The sequence below is a fragment of the Ursus maritimus genome, unplaced genomic scaffold (assembly GCF_017311325.1).
Source record: "Ursus maritimus isolate PB19 unplaced genomic scaffold, ASM1731132v1 scaffold_5, whole genome shotgun sequence".
In the NCBI taxonomy this organism is placed as follows: domain Eukaryota; kingdom Metazoa; phylum Chordata; class Mammalia; order Carnivora; family Ursidae; genus Ursus; species Ursus maritimus.
In genome coordinates, this window is record NW_024426663.1 from 62,567,913 (window position 1) to 62,586,714 (window position 18,802).

Below are 18,802 nucleotides of genomic sequence, written 5' to 3' on the forward strand. Positions count from 1 at the left end.
GGATAATAATATATTCTGATTTTACAGCTACACTGAAGGCTAAAAGTGAAGATTGGTTTGGGAGCAACAGCAAAGTAATAAACACATTCATGCTGAAACATAAATGAGTGTTAGCGTCATGGAAGAGAGCAGAGGAGGACTGGAGAGAACAGGGGGGTACCAGGTGCTTGACGGGGGCAGAAGAGAAAGGTAATGAGATGGGGGGAAGGGGTCAGAAGTCGAGGTGGGCAGCTTCACACACTTCTCCTGTGGTGATCCCTGCGGAGTGCCCTTACAGAGCCTTACCTGTATGTGGCCCCGGACAGCTGGTTGTAACCCGGTGCACACAAATGCTTTCCATGCGTAGCAGAGACCTGAACATAGATCGAATTCCTTAGAAGCAAGCACTGGGCAGTCAAGCTTTGAAAAACAGAGTTAATACGAAGCGGTTGTCTGCCAGGCATCCACAGTGAGTGGGCCTGCCCTCAGGAATCCCCAGGACCTTCGTCTCTCCTTAATTCAGTTCTAAATTGGGCAGAACCTGTTACAGAGGAGAGGAGGAAGAAGAAGTTAAGTGCTACAAATATGGCTAAGACAATTGTCGTGCACCACGAATTTATTGTATAGTAAAGGGGCACTTCAGTGTTCTTTATTTCAAGTATCTTTAGGAGAGATACAGTAGAATGGTGTGGTAATCCCAAAGGCTGATTAATGGCAAGAAGAGAAAGTCCCTTTTCTGCTTTATGCACTAAACTTTGGGGGGTGGGAGCTTGGGGTGGGGGGAATCCTGAAAGAAGAGAAAGGATCAGGGATGAAAAGGATTTAGGATCTGGTGTTCTAGGACAAAGAGAAGGCAGTTGACTTGATTCTCCGTCTGTGTCCAGCATCATGTCCCCAGTTATCTGCAGGCAATGGCAGGTGGCCTCAGGGTACCAAGAAGCTTAGCATATATTTGTAGTAAGAACCGTCCTTAACTAGGCAACTACTTACTAGGAGCCCGGTGTTGTTCTTATCTGTCTCTTGTTTAGCCCTTAGACGAGCCCTACTGGGGAGCTGATTCTATCCTCTCTCAGAAAGGATACCTTGCCCAGGGTCCAACAGTTAGCAAAAGACACAGCAAGGATTCAGATCCTATTCCCTTAGCCGTATTTCCTCTGCTTTTCTAGGGCCTTCCTCTGAGGCCATGGCTGGTGATACATACTTCCTGAGAGCCACCGGGGCTCACACTAGCCAATGTGGATCAATCAGTAAGCCCAATTGGCTCTACACGTAATTAATTACAGAACTAGGGCCTGTTCAAGTTTAGGTCTACTGAAATCGCTACCTCAAACAGAGGCATTATAAAGCAATCCTGGGAAAATGAGAATACGTTTGAATAAAGCCACCTTCCATCCCTTTTTCTGGCCTCAACGGGAATAAAAGAAGATAAAACAGCATGAATTCAACCCAACAGGCAGCACAACCAGTAGTTCTTACGTTGCACGTCTGAGGCAGCCAGAAATGCTTTGCTCAACTTTTTAGGGACGAGAGGAGGGGGCCGGTAGAAGGAGGTAAGACAAATCTGCAGGCAATTATTGGTGCTGTTCTGTTCCCTATCCTAAGTGTTTCACTTTGGTTGTGTATAGCAGTTTTTCTGTGGTTTTGATCCCCAGAATTCCTGCTTCCCAAAGGACAAAGATCCCTCTGGAATTCATACCAAGACTTCTAGAACAAAGGAGAGAAAGCCAGCATATCTCAGGCAACATTTGCATTCAACAAGACAATGACACTTAGCTGGACATTCAACAGTACATTCATACCACGTGAGCATGTTTTTCTGCAAATGTTTATTTGGAAAGATTTTTAAGAAATTTCAAGTGGCTGTATCGGCAGCAGTTTCTTTAAGTGAAAAGTGTGCTCACGGTCACTATGAAAACCAAGATGCAGGCAACAAGGAGCAAAATCAGACCTATACGGCAATATTTTGAATGCTTTTCTTGCTCCTCTTCCTTTTTCAATAAGGTATCAAAACCGGGCGTGTACATGTCTCCCAACCAAAACCGTAGGTCATTAGGATTTTCCTAAAAAGAAAAAAAAAATTACATAGAATAGGATCAATCAGTAATCAGTCAGTGTTACAGACTAATTGATACTGCAGAACAACACCGTGAGAGGTACTGAAGGTTGATATCACACGGTCCCCGGTGAGGCTTAAGTGTCACAGCTCAAATATGAGAGGCTGGGCTTTGAAGAACATCATTATTTCTCATCAGCAATGGCTTGCGGCTGAGCTGCCCACCCTCTCTCTGCCTCTCTAGTCTCAGTGGACTTTAAGTCTGCTTCGGGGGGTCAGTGAATAAGCTTTGGACTTCTTAGCGCCCTGCTAGGAGAGGAACGGGCACACACGTAGGGAGCTGGGCGGATGCTGGTGATGGCGGTGTAATTCCTCCACCACACTGCTGCGGTATCAACTTCCTGGTCTTAGAAAAGCTACAAGAGTAAAATGAAATTTGGCTGAGCTCTGCGGAAGGATAACCTTGCAATCCTTGTCTACTTGACTGGTACCCTTCATTTTCTAGGTGTCCTAATGCCTGCAATCCTCAGGAAGAACTTCTGTAATCCCAAACTCCTCTCGCATTCTGTTCCTCGTTAGCCCTGCTAACTGCATATGGGGCTTCTTTCCCCCTTTCTTATTTATAAATTCTTAGTAATTTAGAAAATTGGTATTGGCCAAAGGCACTTGGAGCTTTTACAGCCCGTAAGAGGTGAAGAGATTTCAGAAAATAAGTTATGGGCTCCGTCTGCTAGTTATGAGGTGCAGAGAGCTAGTGATGAAGGAAGTCGAATTAATGTAGTACAGAAAGAAATGCTAAAGAAAACGAAAGTCATGACTTTCAGAAGCATCCCTCAAAAGAGTGCTAAAGAATAGCATCATGAGGTCTGGAAGTGCTTTGAGTTGACTGTATGTATGGAGGATGGGGAGGGGAGGGAAGGACCCAGTTTCAGTGAAGCAATGCACCCATTTATATATATATATTTGATCTTTCTAAACATAGCACAGAATTTGCCAACAAAAATATTCCTCATTGCCAACGATGTTCAATCTCCTTTGCCTTACATTCAAACACTTTTTAAGTGTTTTTGAGCCTTATTTTCCCATTATTCTATTACTTAAATTGTAGTGTCAGCAAAAGTGGACTAATTATTGTTCTGACAATCTCTCTCACTTTCTGGTATTTGGGCCTTTTTTCTTGCTACTCTGGACGAGAACCTCCCTGCTCATGCAAACCATCCATATCTTTTGGAATTCTAGGCATTCTTCAAGCCCAGCATACAGTAACTTTTTCTTGAAGCCTTTTTATAATCCAGTGTGATTTTGTCCTCTTTTGAATCTGCATAGCCCTTTCTACTATCACTACAATACTATCCTCTTCCTTTATCTTGTTATAAAATTATGACTTGTTACTTTGACCAGTTAGATGAACTTTCTGATGGCAGGGACAGTAATATTCATCTTCAAAGCCCTGTTGCCATTCGGGTAAACAATAAAGAGCAAAGAAGAGCCTCTGGCACTCAGTCCAGAAATATTTGTGAAAGAAAACAATACATACTTTCCTAATTGTAGAAAGTGACCTTTTAAGCAGCCCAAGTGTCCACCCAAAGATGAATGAAGATGTGAGATATATATATAATGGGATATTATTCAGCCATAAAAAAGAATGAAATCTTGCCATTTGTAGCAACATGGATGGAGCTAGACAGTATAATGATAAGCAAAATAAGTCAGTGAAAGACAAATACCATATGATTCCACTCATGTGGTATTTAAGAAACAAATGAGCAAAGGAAAGAGAGAGAGAGAGAAACCAAGAAATAGACTCTAAGCTATAGAGAACAAACCGATGGTTACCAGAGGGAAGGGGGCTGGGGGACGGGGGAACCAGAGGATGCGGATTAGGGAGTGCACTTTTCGTGAGGAGCCCTGGGTGAATTGTTGAGTCAATATATTGTACACCTGAAACTAATATAACACTGTATTTTAACTACAGTGGTATTAAGATAAAAACTTAATTTAAAAAAAAAGAAAAGAAAAAAAGAAACTAACTTCTTAGGGGTCCTGATCTTCAGACTCCTGATAAAAAAACCCACAAGATTACTGTTGCTATGGGAGAGCCTCTGTTGTGGAAACTTCTCTGGAACAGAAGCTACATTAAGGAGGAGATACATTAAATCTACTAGGAGATCAAAAAAACCTCAAAGACTCTAGACAACAAGATATTTCAAGAGTGCACATTTGAGATTCTTAAAAGTGTAAGATTTTAAGGGGACACAATATTATCCCCTTTGCAACAGAAAAAAATATTCAGGTGCTTAAGGTATGGGGCTCCGAGCAGATACACCTTCTTAAATGAAGTGTTTGTGAAAGAAGTCAGGCCGCCCTGACCCTAGGGCAGGCAGAGGCAAGCCAAGGCTGGGGAGGAATGCAGCCCACTCAGAAAACAGAGGGCCACCCTCCCTGCTTTGCAGGTATTTCTACATCTTCTATGTGATAGATGACACCAGGGGGAAAAAAAGAAAACAAAGAAAAACTGAAGTTGGGTTTAAGCTGGGTGAATGAGTTCATTGCATACTTTTCCTGTGTTGAAATGTTTTTGTTTTGTTTTGTTACTGAGACACAGGAAAATGTCCAAAATGTAAATCTGCCATCTTAAATCCCTGAGTGGGCTTGGCATAAGATGACCCTTGATGAGAACTCCCTTGCACCGTGCCTAAGACAGAGCACGGAATAAATAGTTCTGAATCAATGTAGATGAGGGAATTCTTAAGTCTTCATGAAATAAATGATCACAAAACTAGGGGAAAACATACATAATCTGGCAAATTAATTTTCAAAACCATTTACCTTCTAGGTAAACGTTTCTGTGTCACATCATTTCTTTCTCTCTACACCAGACAGATGCCAGTAAGGGCTGACATAGTATAGGTCAGAACAAATCCATAAACACGTATTGAGTAGGAGAGAAAAAGGGATGTCAGGGGCCAAAATGACCTGAAATCTAGAGATCTGGGTCTAGTAAAGAGTGCTTGTCACTTTAATACCCATTTTTTTAAAAGGAATATTTAACTGATCTAAGGAGGTGATTCTTTGCTTTGAGTACCTTCAGATGCCCAGAAAGGTTTGTGTGCAGGGAATGCCTGTCATACTCCTCAACGGTCCATGAGGGATGCTTTCTTCTTTCTTCCATAGCTTCCTCCAAGCTTAGGTCACCATAGAGCGGGTTATTCTTCAGAACTGACGACAGGGATGGTGGGGGATGGTCCCCAGCAAGAGGGCCCTCTGCACCGGATCGCCTCATTCGCTGCGCGGTAATGGTCTTCTTTTCTCTCTGATGGGAGACACAGTGACACAGCTTCTCTTACCAATGGGCCACTGGTGGCAGAAGATGCAATGTGAAATAACGGTCCCTGAAAATTTGCTCCTTCTGCCTGGAAACCCAACAGATTGGGACAATGAATGAGGAAAGGATTCTAGGCTCTAGTCTGACCTAGAATCCCGCCATTAATTAATTTTTTTCTTTGCATGTGATCTTGTTCAGCTCCAGTGATCATTCATTAAAATGCTCTTTTATAGAACTAAAAAGAAAGAACATTGTTCTTTAATTCAAATAGCAGAATTCTGAACAAAGCCAATTTTTTTTCCAGCTCACTTGCATTGAGATTTAATGACATTTTACTTCTATTTGTGCATTCCATGACTGATAAAAATAATATTTAATGTTGTAGTATTAATCCAGCAAAGTCAAGATTAAAAGGCATTTTATAGATATGCTTTGGCTTTCACAAAAACTCTCTTGGGACTCCTATTTCAGACAGCTTGGAGGACAGAACAGCATCCTACTCCTTTATGTGTCTACACACCAGCTGGCTATAAGATGGCTCCAATATTGACTTTCAGATTTTTTAAATCTTTTTTTTTTTTATTGAAGCAAAACATACATATAGAAAAGTGGGCATAAATGTATAGCTCAATAAGAAACAGAACATTACCAGCATACCTCTTGTTGCCCTCTATGATACCCTTGCCCTCTCCCTGCCCAAGGATAGCCAGTATCTCAAACTTAACAGTGTAGGGTAGTTGCGTTTTCCTGTGTCTGATTTGAACTTCAGGTTTTTACTTTGCTTTTTTTTTTCCTTATAACTATAAAATTATTATGGGGGTAGAAAAATTTAGCATTAAAATTTGTTCATTGGCTGAATAAAATGAAGAAGAAGCAAAAAACTTATAGATTAATGGCTCAGTTATCATGGGACATCAAGGGAGAGGAATTCCACGTAAGTTAATTTTCAGAGAACTTAGGTTTAACCCTTAAAAACTGGTGACACATTTCATGAATTGACAGCAATTTTTCAATATGTGTGTTTCACATATTTCAGCCTTCCTAAACAGAGAAGTTTCAATAGCAATTAATATTCCTCTGAGTCATATTTATGACCAACAAGACACTGATTTGCTCAGCATATATTGGAGTATATAGGTCACATTAAATATGTATTTATGTAAGCTGGGTTGTGAACTAATATTACATAGTTTCCTTCTGAAATGACTGATAAGCCAAAAAAAAAAAATCATCCAGATAAAACCATTCACATTCTCTTTGGCCTTAGGTTTCCCTAATTTTCTTAACCCGTACGTTTTTTACATACTTAGAGGTCAAGTCGGAGATCTTCTCTGAATTTATTAGGTTGTTGGTCTGCTCAAAATCAATTTATATTCTTCAATACTGAAATTTGCAATGAAATGATACATCATCGTGCCTTAACATTTGTCTTTAAGATGGATGGCCTCATAAAAAAATGTTTCTGAATTGAGAAAAAACAATTTGATATGAAATTTAGATCATTTCAGCTTAGCATAATTCTGACTCAAGTTTTTTTTTTTTTTCTTCCCCCAAGGCTAGACATCTTTGATCATCTTTGAGAGGGATAATTCTTCAGACATTGACAAATTTGCTTTGTCAGTTTTCTTGCCTGCTAGACTATTCCTTGAGCTTCTTATAAGAAAGCTCTATAAATGAGGAAAATATGGTTTTGGGGGTCAGGAAAAAATAACACTCTATTGCAATGTATGAAGACCTTGGAAAACTAATAGGTATAAGATAACAAAATAATTTTAATAAGTATTAATTCAGAGCTATAGTCTAAAAAGAACATTCAAGCCCTTAATTCTAAACCACATTCTTGAAAGTCTGAGGTTATCCTAATATATGGTGCCCTTTATTTTTTGTGTTGCATGACAATTTTATATCTGAAGGACATGTGAAGAGAAAATTAATAGAATATCTTTGCTAAGAATTTGATGGCAGAATAAGAAATACTAATTATGGTTGAGGTTCATTTATATGTTGGCAATTTTTTCAAATACCTTAAGAAAGAAAATAAAAAAGCATGTATTTCTTCTAACTCTTGATACCACATTCTGGATAGATTACACTTACCAAAGGAAAACTCAACAGTTTATTCTTTTAGTAATATAAACTCTAAGATAATTTGTATTCTAAAATATTTGAGGAAAGTAACACTTCAAAGCTTACCTAGACTTTTCTGTATTCACTGTTACTTTGTCCATTTATCCTTTATACATTTTAGTCATTATCTACACCATTTACATATAAGTAAACTATCATTCAGCAAAAAGAGTGAAACAGAATGCATATTGAGACAAACAAAAACTTAGACTACAGAACTGAGAGGCCAATAAAGAAAGAACCTCTAAAAAAATGTACTTCAGGAAGAAACTTGACAATAAAAGTAAAGATTGAGATGCAAAAAGAAATGCTGAGGAAAAGAAAGGAAAAAAGAAAGAAAATTGATAAATCTCTATTTCTATCTAAGCAAGTATTGATTTTATGGTAAAATAGAGATAATAATTACTAATTTGTGAGTTTTTAAATAAGGGACAATTTAATCACTGGACTGCAAAATTTAACACAGATAATTTTGATTAGAACATTTGAAGATATCATATCAGTGAGAGTATAGAAATATTAGTGAAAATAGAGAAGGAATAGTTTCTAAATCAGTAGACCAGTAGAAAAAAGATAAAGGAAATTTGATCATAAGACAATAAAACTGAAACAAAGAATAGGAGGAACCTCAGGAAAACAGAAAAATTTTAGAAATCATCGTGTTAAATGTAAATAGACTAAATCTTCTATTTTAATGACAGAGATTCTCAGATCAGATTTTTAAAATTAAATTATGTAATATTTACAAGAGGAATACCTAAAATATAAGGACTCAAAGAATGAGAGTGAAGGATATGAAAAGATATACTGGCAAATAGAGAGAAATGAGAGCTATGTATTGTGATGACTGGTTAAATGCTTATGAATTTTATTCTCCCTTCCTGAGCATAAAGGATGACTGTCTTCCCCAGTCTGGCTTGAAGTTACAATGGGACCAGCTCTTTCCTAGTTGACGATGTATGGATAAAAGTAACAGAAACTACCATTGAACCTGGTCCTTGAAATCTCTCACAATATTTTTGGCTCACTGTCCTCATTTCCACTTTTGTGTCACCATTAAGCAAGGGTTCTGTGATGGCAGAACTTCAGGATGAAAGAACTTGAGGCTGTGGGTTATTTCTTGGAAAAGAGCTGCCATTAAAATCCATCTGCCCTTCCTCAGACCTTTCATGAGCAAGAAAATTCTTTTATTTTTGGAGTGCCTGGTGGCTCAGTCAGTTAAGTGTCTGACTCTTGATTTCAGCTCAGCTCATGAACTCAGGGCCCTGGGATTGAGTGCAGCATTGGACTGTGAGCTCAGCAGGGAGTGTGCTTGAATATTCTCTCTCTCCCTGCATGCTTGCATGCTCTCTCTAATAAATAAATTGATCTTTTAAAAAAAATCTTTTATTTTTAATTAGTGATATTTTGTGGGGATACATGTCATCACAGGATAGCCTATCCTATCCTTCCCAATACAGAAAGAGGTTTATCTTAAAATTCCACAAACATGTGGCATGGGCTTAGGAACCAAGAAGTGGAAAGGGATGAAAAAAACATCAGCAGCTGGAATGATGGTTATTCATATCTTAGAGGAAAAAAAATTGGCATGAATGTCATGTGTCATAAATGGGAATCCAATCACCTGTAGCTCTGGGAGAGATACTTGTAAATAATCAGAACATTTATGTACGTATGATGACATTATCATAATCAGAGCATTAATGTGATACAAGAAAGAGATGAGACTAGAGAAAGAGTTGGACAGTTGAAAAGAAGAAATGAAAAAGAGTAGAGAGGACCTAGAAATTTGATGCCTTCTATCCTTCTACTGTTGAAAATCTGTTTGTAGACCCCAACAGTAAAACACAGATTTAAAAAAAAAAAACAAAACAACATTGAGCAAAATATACCTATTGAAATTTCTCAGTCGAATAAGGTAACTCAAGATAAAAATCATGTTAGGCTGTGCTTTCATAACTCTTATCCCTGAGAGCCTCTATGTGGTTGTCACTGACTCTAAAAATATAGAAATGGAGCAGGGAAGCAAGACATTAAAGCCTACTTGAGAGTTATGCCCTCAAAGAACTTTAGGTGTGTTTATTGACATATAAAGTTGACTGCAAGTAGTCAGTTAGGTCAGGTAAGATTACATCAGAAGGGGGAATGAAGCATGAGAGACTATGGACTCTGAGAAACAAACTGAGGGCTTCAGAGGGAAGGGGGAATGGGATAGACTGGTGATGGGTAGTAAGGAGGGCACGTATTGCATGGTGCACTGGGTGTTAAACGCAACTGATGAATCGTCGAACTTTACATCAAAAACCAAGGATGTACTGTATGGTGACTAACATAATATAATAAAAAAAATTACATTAATAAATAGCTTCCTAAATTCTGTAAGAAATATATGACCAAAGAAATCACAAGCCTACACCTAAAAGCTTTTGAATGTTTAGAATTAAAAAACAAAAGAAAGCTGTGATAATAACCCTAGATAAATTTCCTTAAGTACAAGTAAACTTTGAAGCCTATCCTTGAAGAATGGTCTACTTCTGATGTGGCAAAAAGAGAACAGTGAATGAAGGGATGCTTCCTAGAGGGTGGAATCAAGGACTATAGAGAACAGTGCACCAGAAGTTCTTCTAAAAAACAGAATCACGGCCTAATCAATCTTTCACAACTTCAAGGAAGGAGGGCTGCACAAACTATTCCCATGGGATCTCGGAATTACTTTGGAATAGTGACTGCCATGTCTTTACCTTATTTAATTAATTAATTTCTTTTTAAAAGATTTTATTTATTTATTTTTGCAGGAGAGGGGGAGAGAGATAGAGACAGAAAGTGCACAAGCGGTGGGGAGGGGCAGAGGGAGAAGCAAACTCCTGGCTGAGCAGGGAGCCTGATGTGGGACTTGATCCCAGGATCCTGGGATCATGACCTGAGCTGAAGGCAGACGCTTAACTGACCGAGCCATCTAGGCACCCACGACTGCCATCTCTTTAATTTTCCCATTCAGAAAGGAAGAATTTATAGATACAAAATAAATATTTATATAATATATGAATTATATAAAATATAATATATAGATATATATATTACATAAATGTGTTTAAAAGAATGATAAACTGTGTCAGAGCCTGGCTAGCAAATCCATTTCTTCTTTATGGGCATACAACAGTCCATGGAGTAGGACATAGGACTGGATTGGGACATGTCCCAACTCAGGGTTGATCCCTGAAATCCCTGGAAAGATTCCTGGATTACTCTCTTTCTAATCTATAGACCCAACAGAGATTCTGATATAGTAGATCCCTAAGAAGGAACAGTCTGGATTCCGCTTGGAAGTCAGGCCCCTAGGACATCCATCCATATCACCCACATCAGACCTTATGTGGGAGGTACATTTTATTGTGTTAAGTCACTAAAACTTTGAGTGTATTTGTATCCACAACATAACTTAAACTACCACTAAGAAAGTAAATAGATTTTAAGACAAAAGATTTGTTAGATACAGAGGATAGCTACAAAATGAATAAAGGGAGATATCATTAGTAAAATACAATAATTCTAAGCTTATATGTATCTAATAGTCTCAAACTTTATAAAGCAAACTGGAGATAATTACACGGAGGAATTAATACATATAATTTTTATCAAGCAGACAAAACAATTACTAAAGATAAAGAGGATTTGAGCAATAAAACCAAGTTTGATCAAGTAACATATACTGAGATCTTTATTAAACAATTGAAAACATTAATTTTTAAAATATACACTGCATATTTACAAAAATTGATAACGTGCTAGACTCTAAAACAAATTTCAAAGACTCAGTATTATATGGATCATGCTGTTTGAACACAGTTAACTAAGAAATTTATATATTGTATTATATGGATCATGATGTTTGAATATGGTCACCTCAGAAATTTAGATATCAATATCGAAAAATTAATTTAAAGTACCACATTTTGTAGAAAACTAAAACATACACTTCAAGGAAATAATAATGGAAATTAAGAATTTAGAACAGAATGAAAATGAAAAATGCTACATATGCAAAATTGTTGGCTGGAGCTGAAATAGTATTTTGAGGGACTATTATAGAAATATATGCTTCATGATAAAAGCAGAATGAGAAAATTAATGAGGTAATAACAAACAATAAAGATAGAAGTAGGGAAAATTACACTGTATGTTAACTGCAATTTAAATAAAAATTTAAAAAAGATAGAAATCAATACGTATTACAAAGGAAAAAACAAATACACAATGGAGAGGATGAACAGTGTTGAAAGCTATTTCTCTGGAAGGGCTGGAAAGATTGAAAACACCTCCACAATACTGCTCAGGAAAAAAAGGCACAAATCCACAGGGTTAGAAGTGTAAAAGAAACATGAGTAAAGACACAGCAGAGATTAAGAAATGTAACAGGGGAATAATGAGAGCAATTTAAAAAATTTACATGCAATTGGGCAGTTTCTCACATAGCTTAGCCAGCTTAAGGAAAAAACAGAAAATGTTAATAAACCTGTGATCATTTGGCTAATTGAATCAAGAGTTTAAAATCGACCCCAACTGCACACAAATTGAAAAATACCAGGCCAACCAAGTGTTGCAGTCAACTTCTACCAGATATTCTTGAAAACGGATCATCCCTATTTTTGTCAAACCCTTTCAGAAAATAGGAAAACAAAGAATACTCCTCAGTTCATTTTATGAGGTTGGTATAGACTTGAGACAAAGGGAGTAAGTAAAAGAAAAGGTAATTTAATAATAGGCCAATTTCTCTTACAAGCACAATGAATAAATCATGAATAAACTATTGCTAAAAAGAATCCTACAATATGTATAAATTCTACATACCAGGATAAGAAAGATTCATACCAGGAAAGAATTTTTACCTAGAGGGTGATTTAAAAAATTAGAAGATTAATATAATCCACCACGGTAACAGGAAAAAAAAAAAAAAGAATTTTGGAACAGATTATGAAAAAGATTTTGAAAACATTCGAACATATTTAAAGCACACTTTCTTAGCAAACTAGAAATACCAGGGAATCTTTAAAAACTAATTAGGAAAATCTGCCCAAAACTTCCAGGGCACAGTTTACCAAATAGTTGCAATATTAGAAGCATTTGTTTTAGTTTCAGAATTAATACAAGGATGCCGGTAATCACAAACATTCATATGTTATTGCAGTGGAAACCCTAAGCAATACAATAAGAACAGAAAAATAAATGAAAGGAATAAAGGTTTTAAATAATGAAACAAAACAGCAGATGGCATGATTATCTATAGGGATATGTATCGTCAAAATAAAACAGATTAACAGACTTTCCGGATTTAAGATCAATATATAATAAATGCAGTCTATAATAATCAATGACATACATGAGTAACACTTTATTATGAAATATGATTTAAAAGATTCTAGTCTTAAGAGCATAAAGTGCCATCAATATTTAGATATAAACCTAACGAACTTTATGAAAACTTCTATGTGGAGAATTATAAGACATCATTGAAGGGCCATCTGAAGTACTGAAGAAATGAAAAATATATACCATGTTTATGGATTGGGAGAATCAAGATCATAAAGATTTCCATTTCCCCCCAATTTGATCTGCAATGAAATCCCTTTCATAATCATAATGCAAACAAGACCTTTTGTTTACCTATTACTTGTGGGAGTACAAACAAATTTGTGGTCCCCAGTGATCACATTAATTCTGTTTTCCAAATTACTAGAATGGCTATCTTTATAAAACACAGGTTTGATCGTGTGATTCTCTTGCTTAAAAATTTCACAAGCCCTCAAAATTTTCAGGATAAAATTTAAAATCTAAACAACAACTACCAAGACTTTGTATTCTGACCCAGGCCTCTCTTGAACCTTGTTTCCTGCCTTCTTCTCCATCTAGCCAGGGCTCTGGAGTCCCACACATACTATTGTACCACTGAAGGTGTCCTTCAAAAAGGTGTTAGTGCCAGAGGAATTTGGGTCTGGTCTGAGAGCAGTATGGTGGGACAGTTTCGGTGTTGTTTCTGGCAGCACACCATCCAAGGCTAAGTTTCAGACCCCACTGAAGACTTTGTGAACTGCATAAATTTAGCATAACTTGATAAATCATGTTCTGATATTTGCACGTAAATCCCTGAGCAACTGAGCTATGCCCCTCAACTTCCTAGATAATAATTTAAGTGCATCAAAGATTCTATAACATTTCCCCAAATATAGGCTTAAAAATGGGAGACTATTGTGTATGCACGGCTGTTCTTTTCAGAGCAGTAAGTGGAGGATTAGGAATAGAGATATTTTTAGAGAAGGCACGACAGATCTCAAGGACCTGTCCAGAGACAGGTTGTTAAGAGGTGTAATTATAGCCTACGAAACAAACAAACAAAAAACACCAAAAAAATCACCCAAAAGAAAAAACTGACACAGAAGAGACATTAGAATTTAAGGGGAAAAGTTAGCTATTGAGACTGAAAACAAAGCAAGGAAATGTGATTAGGGAATAAACCCAGGAAATGACACTGTCTAGAAATCAAGGGAAGATCAACTTCTTATCCTTGGCCTTTTGGTCCAGCTCACAGGTTTAGCACAGAATGCTTCTGGAAGCCAGGAAAATATAAAACAAAGAGATTAGTCTGAAAAGATTCTGAAGTCTAACTGCTAATCAGAAAAAAAGGGGGGGGGGCCACTACAGTATCTGAAAAAACATATTTTATTATTTAAACTAAAAAAAAGAAATTTTGCCTTTTCCTCTCATTACCTCGTTTTATAAAGGGATTGGCAGAGATATTTGAATACAATTCCAAATGCCTTCATCAGATACATGCCCCAAATTATTTTAACAACCAGAAACATTAGATTTTGGCGAACGTTTGTTCATTGCACTGAGATGAAATTTATTGTGAAGCTTCTTTTCTTCTCTAGTGAAAGAATCTAAAAAAAGTATAAATAGAGTGGAATCAGGAGATACATGCTCGCTCCTGCAAACATGGTGACCTGTGTGTTTGCACGGGATGGAATTCACAGTGTCCGGGGTTACTGGCAAGACTGAGAACAAGGGCTTACTTTTCTATATGCCTAGAATTGCTTCTGCATGTAAAAATGGCTGACAGAATTTCCTCTGAAAGTGTACTGTGAATTTTTAAAAAAAAGCTTTGGGAGATAAATCATGGATGGAAATATGATGCATATATTTAGGAATTTGGCTTCATACTTGGGATTATATGATATGAGTTTTAATGGCTGAGTTACCATTAATTTTGAAGGCACTGGTTGTAGGATAAGTCCTTCGACATTCCCTGAGGTGGTCTGACCCCCCAAACACCAGGCACCTGGGTGGTGTGAGACTCAGGGATCAGCTGATGGGACTCTGAAGTCTTTGTGGATTTCATGTGAGTATAAAACCTACTGCTTGAATTATGGATTGACAGATGTACTGACAATATTCCCTAACACCACCATCTCTACACAACCCCCCCTCCATCCGCAGTATAAATAAAAAAAAAAAATGCAAGTAGTCTTATTTACTGTTTTTCAAAATCTAATGAAAGGATAATTTCAACACCATTTGGAATATTGTCTAATAATAATAATAATAATAATACACATTTCTTAAACTTTTACAGGAAACCTTTTCTCTCAATTGTTTTTACCTCATATTTTTATTTGTTTTAATTTTTAAACAGATATGTAAAATTAATTTTATACTAATTTTTTAAGTGGAAATATTGAAGCATGAACGAAATAAGGGCCATAGTAGAGGTGTCTTAAAGTGGCTTACTGTGGGTTTGAGACAAGAAGTCAAGTTTCTGGGGCGCCTGGATGGCTCAGTCGGTTAAGCATCCATCTGCTTTCGGCTCAGGTCATGATTTCAGCATCCTGGGATGGAGCTCTGTGATGGGCTCCCTGCTCCCTGTGGAGCCTGCTTCTCCCTCTCCCCCTGCTCCTGCTCTCTCTCGCTCACTCTGGTGTGTGTGCACTCTCTCTAATAAATAAAATCTTAAAAAAGAAAGAAACAAAGTTTCTAATCTCTTTATTCAATGCTCTTCCATTGGCTTAATGTATCCCCAACAGAGTGAAGGTTTTAAGTGAAGAACTTCTGACAGCTGCCACTTTATGCACCCCTAATAAACTTCAATACAGCTGGTATACTCACTGCCTTCTTCCAGGAACACTACAGCCACTTAAAACTTTCATATATGCTTTTATTTTAGATTTACGTTTTATCCAACAAATATATCACTCCTGAATTTTAAGATCCAGCCAGGGAAAGAAGAATTACTTATCCACATATTACAAATAAAAGTAGTAGATATAAATCGTAGTTAGTCCTAATTTGTGTCATGCCTACCCAACTATCTGAATTTGTAAGATTTATTCCCCCCCACCCTATGCATCATTTCAATAGTAAATTGGCCTTTATTCCGTCATGTAACATTTTTTTAAGAGTAAAAGGAAAACTAAATTTACCAAGCTTACGTGTAGTTTACAGTTACCAATAACATATCTAAAGACAAAGGAAGCAGATTTTTACCTCATTGGTGTTCTTGGGATAACTACTGCAACTCGTCAGGACCTACCTGTTGGAAAAGATGTCCCTTAAAAATTGGATGCATTTCATTCAGGTTTAGGAATAACACTCAACAGAGCTTTACACCGTGGAGATTCACATAAGGAAATAGGTCAACTCCAGTACCAAACAAAAGATGTTAAATTGATGTGTTCCAACCTCAAAGGAATTTATTGGATACGTTTTCTTTGACTAAACTTCATAACATGGGAGGGCCAAGGTTTTCTGAACTGATTTTTGAGTCATTTTGTTCCATGATATAAACAACAAGGAAGGAAAAGGAGGAATTTCACTGCATTTAACTTAAAATACAAAAACAATAACCAAAAGGTGTGTATGGGGGTGGGGGAAGAGTTTTGAAGATTACAAAAGGGAAGGATGTGAAAATTTTTTTTACAATGGCAGTTGTCATAACAGGCTGCCTGATGATGGAAATAAATTAAAACCCTTATATAGGTGGAGGAGACACTTACATAATCATTTGAGTGTACTTGATTTTGAATGATCTCATGATAAAGGTCCCGAGGAGCCCACAAACACACCACAAAGGAGTCACTTTACACCAGGACTCATGAGTAGCAACTATTTCTTAAAAGAAAACAAATTTCTGTTCAGGGAATTTGAACCACTCCAAAGGATTTAATGACTTGCAGGGGTTTGTAGGTCAGTCACATCTGTTCTGAAATGAAATGCTTCTTCCTCTTTCTAAATTGACTAACCCTTAACCCCATTAGCCCTCACGTCTTAAAACAAAGATTATTCCTGTTTCATGGGCTGTCCAACAGTCAGGGCCTTTATGTTTATTCCAGCACATGGAACTCATCACAGTTTTGTTCTTCTCTTTCAGTCAGCAAAGAGAAGGAAGATGCAAAAGAAGAAAGCAACAAATGAAGCCTGCACTGGGTTTGAAGGTCTGATTGCTACGTCTTGTCCACATGGGAATCTGTGGAAAGTAAGAGTCTCTAAGACAATAGCCAGCACCTTTCCAAGGAGAAGAGTTCCTTCTATTTTCATTTCCTTCAGTCATTAGGTTTCTGTTGTTGTGCTGTCCTCTCTGCATGAAATGAAAGGCAGCCGCTCTACTGGAGGCATAAGTTAGTTCCCTGGTTGTCTCAGAGGCTGTGTATGAGTCCCCAGTGTAAGCGTCGGCTGCTTTGTGCTTAGAATACACCAGAAGATAGAGGAAGGGTTGCCCCCAGAGTCTAATTTGCAAGTGTAACAGGTGGTTTGAAAAATTCTGAAGGAAAGGAGCAAAATGAAAAGTAGGCAATAAAATGCATTGGACAGGCTGAAAAGCGAGTGCTTAGAAGAAAATGAATGGTCGGGGGAATTCACATATTTTATAAAGTGATCAGAGACCTTCCTTATGCTAAGGAAGAAAGACCTTTTTATATTGCAGGAGTGAGCTGCTACCTTGTACTGTGTTTCCTACAGCTTTTTTTTTTTTTTGTACAAATAACGAAATAGTAGCTCAGGAGAAAGCAACGAGACCCACCCTGTGTGCTTCAACTCCCGGATTTTACCTGTGAGTACACGAGGTTTTGCCAGTGCTGCGCCGCAGGGTAGTTCCCCCCTGGAAACCTCACCAGGCCAGCCTGAAGAAGAGCTGAGCTCCTCACGAAAGCCTTCACATCGAGCTGCAGGAATTTGTCAGGATGGTTGTTGTTTGGCAAAACAGAGAGATCCATGTCTCCCTTCGTCTGCGGTGGAAAACAAAGGAAGTGAGGCTGCTCTTGTCAGACTTGTCCATTATTAACGAGGCTGAGGTGCTCCAACTGGCATCTGAAACCAGGTCCCTCAGCTACGCTGGGGAGCCACTCTGGAAATGGTACATCACCACACCAGAACAAGGCAGCACCCTGCCTTGCCTTTCACGTACGCACGCACGCACGCACACATGCACGCACGGTGCTTGAATGGGACAGATGGGGTACACTCATTAGATTTGACAAAACGCCAAAATTCGATATGGAGCGCTCATGTCTCTCCGTACAGCGTCAGAAAGAATAGTTTTAGTGGAATTATTCTTTGGATAAAGACTGCCAGCATTTCAATGTCACAGTCCATAACTGGAGCTCGTGAAATATCACCTGTAAGGGAGAGATGCCCTAATTTTTCTCTCTGAACATCCCCGAGCTAACACAGCGGACTTGGCCCCGCCCGCGCAGCCTCCCACGTGATACGCAGGATCTTGTTTCTTCTCCTGTTTGCACTCCCAGAGTCTCGGGCTCTGTGAAACCTGACCACGTTTAGGTTGTCAGCTCTGGTCTGAACCTAGTAATGGCAAGAATTTGCTTGAGAGTTTGCCACAGTAATCTAGTCCCCCAGTCTACTGCCTTGACGCATTCACTAGCTGAGGTCCCTCTGACTCTGTTCCGAGCTGTATGAGCCCCTACGGTTGTGTGGTGTTCGTACGGTGCGCTTGCGACCCAAGGCGAACATGGCTGCTGGGTTTGGATGATGCGCTGTCCTAAGTGAACCCATCTGCGCTTCAGAGAGCCAAGGTGGGAGTGAGGCTGTGGACCGTGTGTGAAGCCAGGGAGGAGTGATGACTTTAATGGAGATAAGCTCTCACATTTCAAGCCACTCTGCCTCGGGCAACCCATACTTCTCATTGGGAAAGTATGGATTTCCACCTAGAAAAAGGGGAAAACTTCCCACTGTGAGAAGGCAAAGGATAGACACATTAGCGGTGTGAAAAAGACAGAGGATGTTTGTTATGTTTGCACCTCTGTAAACCCAGCTGA

The 18,802-nt window shown here is 38.2% G+C and overlaps 1 protein-coding gene across 1 annotated transcript; it reads right to left on the minus strand.

The window, feature by feature from the left end:
• Positions 1-1,752: 1,752 nt before the first annotated feature.
• Positions 1,753-18,765, minus strand: MINAR2 (membrane integral NOTCH2 associated receptor 2). Its single transcript, XM_008698978.1, has 3 exons — positions 17,579-18,765; positions 5,118-5,345; positions 1,753-2,039 (listed from the first exon to the last, which is right to left on the minus strand). Exons 1-3 carry the CDS (start codon positions 17,741-17,743, stop codon positions 1,860-1,862), a joined length of 573 nt encoding a protein of 190 aa, XP_008697200.1. The 5' UTR covers positions 17,744-18,765; the 3' UTR covers positions 1,753-1,859.
• Between the last annotated feature and the right edge of the window lie 37 nt (positions 18,766-18,802).